The 7,246-nt window shown below is 36.5% G+C and overlaps 1 protein-coding gene across 1 annotated transcript; it reads right to left on the reverse strand.

Moving 5' to 3' along the window:
- Positions 1-277: 277 nt before the first annotated feature.
- LOC132184213 (serine/threonine-protein kinase STY13-like) lies at positions 278-6,095 on the reverse strand. The gene is made up of 3 exons (XM_059597755.1): positions 5,904-6,095; positions 3,759-4,753; positions 278-865 (listed from the first exon to the last, which is right to left on the reverse strand). The coding sequence occupies exons 2-3, from the start codon at positions 4,667-4,669 to the stop codon at positions 526-528; spliced, it is 1,251 nt and encodes a 416-aa protein (XP_059453738.1). The 5' UTR covers positions 4,670-4,753; positions 5,904-6,095; the 3' UTR covers positions 278-525.
- Positions 6,096-7,246: the final 1,151 nt, after the last annotated feature.

The following is a 7,246-nucleotide window of genomic DNA, read 5'->3' on the forward strand; positions in this document are numbered from 1 at the left end:
AGTGGAGTTTCCTTCCACTTCGTTGGTTTTTTCCTTCTTTTTCTAATAATGTTCCTGCGTATTGTACATATCTTTACAGGAGAAAGTGCAACCTTTTTTTTTTCTTTTTTCTTTTTTGATATTTTTCCTTCCTTGTTGATGACCTATTTCTACATTTTTATTTTTAATATCCACAAGAGTTTATTTTAAGAATCCATGTGATTGAGAAAGCTGCAAAATTTTGGAGAAAATGGAACACGTAAACAAGGAAGGTCAATACTCCGCATGAGAGGGGATGTATACATACGCATCAATTTTCGTCTATTACTAATTCAACAACAGAATCCATTAAAATAGAAAGCCCAAAACAAACAGTTCTTATGGTAATAACAGTTTTCAAACGTGATAAATACACAAGGCTAAGATACAATCATTTTCTCATGCCCTTCTTTCAGCTTTTCACCATTTCTCTTGTACTGATCTTATAGTTGTTTTCTTGTTCAATATATATATATATTTTTTAATTTTTTTTTATTATTTTGGGGATCAATCCGCAGTCATCGGTTGGGCCATACAACACCTGAAACGGGCTTTGCGGACAGTTGTCATGATCTCAGTCTCTGCATTCTCAAGCATTTTGACAACTTCGGCGAAGGGCGGCCTAACATCAGGGTTGGCATCCCAGCATCTGGTCATGATTTCAGAGAGAATTGGTAAGCAATCATGGGGGATGGTCGGCCGGACACCTTTGTTGACGACTGCAAATGCTGCCTGCACTGCTGTCATGTTTTGAAATGGAAGATTTCCAGTAATGAGTTCCCAGAGAACAATCCCAAAGCTATAGACATCTACTTTCTGTGTGTAAGGCCTATGCTGGATCATCTCCCTGCAGAACCAGAGAAGAAAGGCAAGTAGACAACATTGTAAATTTGAATTTTAAGAAATAGGCATAACAAATAATAGATCACCATAACTACTTTATTTCAAGAATCAATAATTTCCAAACCATCCTTAATGGATGGCAAAACAAGATTATGACTAGAAAACAAGATATTTACAAGATCTTGATGGCTAAATTATTAGACTAAATCAATCACTAGAACAAAATCACGTCTTAATCCCAACTATAAAGGGATTGGCTCCATGAGTCCTTTTACCACCCATGTTACTTCTAATTGTCCCTCCAAACTAGAATCAATCGCCTTTTTCTCAACAATACATTCAATGACCTTCACTTGACACGCCAGAATTACGAGATGATTGCAGTTAGCACAACATGCTGATATGAATAAGAAAGTTATTTCCCTCATTAAACAATTGATAAATCTAATTGAGCAATTCCATTAGTTACATGTTTCAGTTAACTAGTATGCTAGTTCAAAGAAAGATCAAGATACATCCAAAACATGTTGATAATTACCCGATAATTCTATGGGGGGAAAATAAAAGCCTTTTGAAGCGATCAACAAAACTGTCATTGTCAACTTATGTAACTAATATAAACTTCTACCCAATAAAATAAATTGACTACATAATCTTTTCAAATGTTTTTTTTTGTTTCTGTTAATGTCATGAAAGTGAAATGTTCCACTCTTTTTTCTCATTTTTGCATTATAATATCTCCAAATTGATCACTATTGGGATCCTTAATAGCTACTAAACTCTACTGCACAGACCCCACAAAAAGTTTGGCTTCAATATACGAAATTCTAAACAAAAGTAACATTAAAGTTACTGAGCATAAATGTCGGCCGCCACCCTCCAAATTGTTGCCCTAATCTGCATAAAACATTACATGTGTACCTTACGACACTACTGTAGATAAGTTAGGCTTCATGTCGTGGCCTATATATTGAAGGACAATATAGTTGCCATAGTTTTTCATACATAAACAAATGTCCACGGATATAACATCATTTATTAAGATTCCAGTATGATACTGGTTAAACTAATCAATACCCACCACTATCCTTTGCATGCCTGTTGTCCTTGCCACCACCAGCAGTTGATTGCTTCCTTCACCCAACCATTAGACTTAGTTTCACTTCCACTGCTGATCGTGTGTAATCTACCCATCTGCTACTTTAAGATAATAAATAGCAAAGGGTGTACTACATACTGCAATATTCCCATTGGAACTTAAATTTTATTTCTTTTATAATTTATACTTGCACCCAGTGGATCTTGAACCCAAGACCTTGCTCTTCACCCCCCTTCTTACAGGAGGGGGATATGCCATTCAAGCTAGAGGTTAATGACTCCATTGTGAATTAATTCCAAATTACAATAGCCCTTTCAATATGTTAACAAGAAAAAGAAAAATTCATCAGCAAACTTTGCCAGAATGTCCAATTGCCCCTTAATGTACTGAGCTTATTGTCAGCGCCTTGCCATAGCCAAAATTCTCATCTCTTTCCTCACTGAATGACCTACAAATCTCCCGATTTTGTTCTATTCAGAACAATTGATTGGATCTAAAGCCTTATCTTTCAAAGCGCAAACAACGCAAGGAGAAAGGAAGGGGGTTTTTTGAGGTAGACAATCAGATTATACCTTACATTTGAACTTCTATGGCCATTTTTTGATATCTATTTACCCAAGTAATGCTAAATGTCACCTCATCTCTGTTGTGTTCCACCAAAACTGAAGTAGCTTTTAAATCACCCTTGGATCAAAATCCAATATTGATCTATCGCAAATCCACAGGTGATTTTAAAAGCCATGTCAATTTTGGGGGGACACAAGGGACATGGGTCTTACATTTAGCATTACTCCTATTAACCCACATTTGCAGCCACACCTGTTACAAATTCCATGGACAAACTCTCAGTTTAAAACAAAATAGCCCTAAGTTGGCCAACTATCCTGACAAAACAAATAACACAAGCTCATTCACATTTTCCAACCTACAAATAATGCAGCAACAGCTGTCCTGGATCAGTAATTAAAGCCACCAAGGAGTGGAAGCCTTGTGCTGAACTCTATCTAATGGGTGAAAACTGACAGAGATGGTTTAGTACTGCAGATAAGTTCCACCATAAACACATAAATGGGTAATAATTTATAAAGGATTTACATGTGGTAAATAACAACCACCAACAAAGCCCAAAATTGCTAGTGATGTATTCACATACGGAGCATGGAGAGGTGTCTATATAACCCAGAGCTATAACCTAGTGTATAGTATTGAAACCGAGAAGTAAAATAGATTTTAGTCCTTACATCAGTAAATTAAGAACTTTCAGGACCTAAATTCTAGAGTATCTAAAACATAGTGATCAATATATAATACTGCAAATGGACATAGAACTTAGAAGGAATTATGATATTTAAAATTCTTAAATCCAGTTATACATGTTCTTTGATGGCAAAAAGAAAATGAAACCTAGGTTAATAAGATGTAATTCTACAACTATTTATCAGCAATGCCAGCAAAAAGTAGAAGGGGCAATTTGTAATTCCGAAACATTGTTATGTAATAGATGCCACTCATTACTATTTCGATTTAAAAAGATTATATGTATAATTTCTACAGTAAGTTGCATTAATGCAATTTTAAGTGCCTGAGCACCTAAAGAGCATCCCATGTAATGATATAAACATTACAAATAAAGAAGCAAGCAATGACAAAATTGCCAAAGTTAGGATAGAAACACCAACCAGAACACTTAAAATCTTCAAATGAAATTTCTATAAGTACCAGAAGAGAGAGAGAGAGAGAGAGAGAGAGGGAGAGAGAGTATAAAAGTTTTGACAGCTAAGGGGCCAAAAAGTCTTACGGAGCCATCCAGCGGTATGTCCCCGTCTCTGGTGTCATTCCTTCAGTCTGCACCTCAATGCGGGCAACTCCAAAATCTGCAATCTTGATGGACTTGTCTGCATTAATCAAAAGATTGTCAGATTTCAAATCCCTGTGAATCAACCCAGGACCATGCACATATGCCATCCCCCTTGCAACATCCAATGCCTGTTTGACTGCCAGTTTCAATGGAACAGCCCGATTCTGTCGCTTCATCAAAAACTGCCGAACAGAACCCCCCTTTGCATACTCAGTTACAATGCACCAAACCATTGGTTTCCTACAGGCACCAATAAACCGAACTATGTTGGGATGCTTCAATGTTGCCAGCATCTTTACTTCCTGCTGAAATTGTTGCTCCATCAATTGTGCCTTTTCTGGATCATTTTCTGGCCTCTCCAAGATCTTTATAGCAACATCCTCACCATTATAAGTACCTCTGTAGAGTTTCCCAAAAGCCCCTTGAGCAAAAGCAGCCCCCATATTAAGTTTCCTTAAATCAATTGTCCATTCATCATAATTCTCAAGCCCCAAAGTGGGGAAATTGCTATCCATTAACGCTTGGGCCAGTGCATCATCACTCAGAGCATGTGTAACTCTTCCTCGACGATTAACACTCAGTGCAACAGAGTGGTTGTCAGAAGCACGCCGCCGCAACCCTTGGTGATTCAAAATGCGAGTGTGGGAGTCATTTGAACCAACACTGCTGTTATCTATAGACATTGCCACAGAGCCTCCACCATTGCTTGTTTGCAGGCTTCCAAAACTATCAATGGACATGTTGGAATTCTCGCCAAGCTTATGGTAAAATACTTGTGACAAATCATCATAGTTGTTGCCATGGCTGTTCAGGTCTATTACTCCAGTGAATTTTGGACCACCTTCCAACATTTTCCCGCCCAGGCAGCAAAACCTTCAAGCCTCTTATTTCTTCAACATTAGAAATCCCAAACTGAAAACCCCCTCAGCAAAACCCTAAAACCACAATCATTCCACAAAATTTTAGCACCGAGTCTTGACTGTAATAAACAACAATCTTATATTTGCAAATAACTTAATTCTCTAAGGGTTCTCTAAATTATTACTTTCTGAGGAGAATTCAAATTTCAAAAAACAGATAACACACTGCTGGAACAGAATAAACAAAGGAAGAAGGAAATGCGAGTTTGAATTAAGCACCTCTATCCAACAGTCCATTATTTGATAAACAAAACAAAATGAAGCGTAAGATGCAAACTTCCATATTTGCTCTCCTGCCCTTGGTTCTTTCAGCAGCCAACTGGAGCTTAAGTTTTATTATCTTGAACACTTAATTCAATTCATTCTCATCCACAGCCTCTTTCAAATAATATTCTGAACCCTTCCATTACATGCCTATTTCTAAACCCAGCAAAAGGAACACCTTTTAAATATCATCATATTACCCGTGTTGTTCATAGCTATATATGGCTAGTAAATAAACAAATAGAAAATAGCAAATAAATAAAAAACGGATAGTTCTTTAAAAACCTTTAAAAAAAATTAAAACAAAACCGAACAGAACAATTAGCTCAACAAGACAATCTCATACTAAACGGTCAGGTTTTTGCTACATGTAGGGCCCAAAAGAATTTCCCCCTAAATTCTCATAAACCAAAATGAAAACGAAACTAATCATACAAAAAGACAATCTCATAATAAACGGTCAGATTTTAGCTACATGTTGGGCCCAAAAGAGTTTTCCCTCTAAATTCTCATAAGCCAAAATGAAAACGAAACTAATCATACTAAATAAATAAACCCTAAAGAGCTGAGACACCCGAAGCCCCAAAACGGAGTCGAATTCTCACCAAACCAAACAAAATCACACACGCTGATATGAACCGCTTTCAATATCAAGATTTCACGTCATTAAAGCTTCAATTTTCACATATTACAACGAAGCGTAAACAGGTCCAAAACCATAAATGTAAGAATTTTCGCCAAGCAAAGCACTGGAGAAACAGCATAGAACAAAAATTGAGAAAATCAACAAAACAAGAAGTCCATAAAACACAAAAACAAACCCTAAAATCTAAAATTTTTCTTCTTTTTCTTTCTACTATATCATTAAGAGCCTCAATCGACGAATACTCGCGAAACGTACCTCGATCAAGATGGACCGACCGCGCGACTGCGATTCCGATCGAATCGGAAAGCGAAAACCCAAGATGGACGGTCAAGATTGCACCTGAGCCCTCTCTCTCTCTCTCTCTTGCTCGCTCTATGCGTGGGTATGCAAAATGTAGAAGACGAAGACCGAGACGACCAACAGGAAGAAAGAAAATGGGGGTTTTATCGGTTAATTAATTACTATTTGTTTAGCTTTTGCTATTTCCACACACATCTACTTCTACTTCTACTGCTGTCTCTTATTCTTTTTAGTTTACTGCTCTACTATTTTACCGTGCTTTGTTTGTCTTACGTGGCACGCCTTGTGTGGGAACCCATGGCTGTTCTTGCAGACCGACCAGTTATTGACAGCCACGTGTGTGTTCATTTACTCATCCCGTCCTCTACTCCTCTTGTCGTTTTTACTTAGATTGGAAATCAACGCTTTTTTTTTTTTTTTATTCTCAACATCTTGTTCAAATAGTTTATCTTCAGTTTTAACCCATATAATAGATTTGAGTGTGCTTTAGGTTATTATAATTATTCTTATAAATTGAGGCAGCAGTTTACGTGATAATTATTATATTTGTCATTAAATAATTCGATTTAATTATGAATTATATTGCAGTGTCATGTACAATATTACATCAGTTTTCAAGTTCACACATCACTTTGTCACTTCAACCATTAAATAATTAAAAAAAAAGTTTAAATAGTAGACTTGGCTACGACCAAGTCGACATGGCATGACAGATTGCCTCAGCCGCATTAGCTTGGTCGTAGCCGAACATGTCTCATAATTAAATTCAATTGCAATTGATGTGGCACTTCTACGTGGACTATTATATTAATTTATAAAATAAATATAAAGTACCTCAAGTATTTTGTTAATGGATTACTAAATTAAATCATTAAAAAAAGTAAATAACAACATTTGGGGATTCAATTAAAAATACTATAAATTGCATTTTTATTCTATTTTGTTGATGTATAACCCCTGTGTAACCCTTTCAGGAGGTTTGATTGAAGTGGTGGTCTAACCCTAACGAGTTTGGTCCACTACCCATGGAAATGCTAGACCAATTTCTAAGCTAGCAACTTCAAATGGTGGTGTCACATCGCACTGTCATGCTAGTAAATTGTTTTAGACAGCTACGTCAAGAAATAAGGGAGAGGGTTATTAAATGCTAATGAGTCTTGAATTTTTCTTAAAACAATTTCGTTGCTTTTTGCTATATCATTTTTCTTTGTAATGGTGAAAAAGCTAAACGGCCGCTAACCGCTTAGGTGGTTAGTGGAAGCTATTAGCAAATTTTAATAATTACTAACCACTTAGGT

This window comes from Corylus avellana, chromosome ca6 (genome assembly GCF_901000735.1).
Source record: "Corylus avellana chromosome ca6, CavTom2PMs-1.0".
In the NCBI taxonomy this organism is placed as follows: domain Eukaryota; kingdom Viridiplantae; phylum Streptophyta; class Magnoliopsida; order Fagales; family Betulaceae; genus Corylus; species Corylus avellana.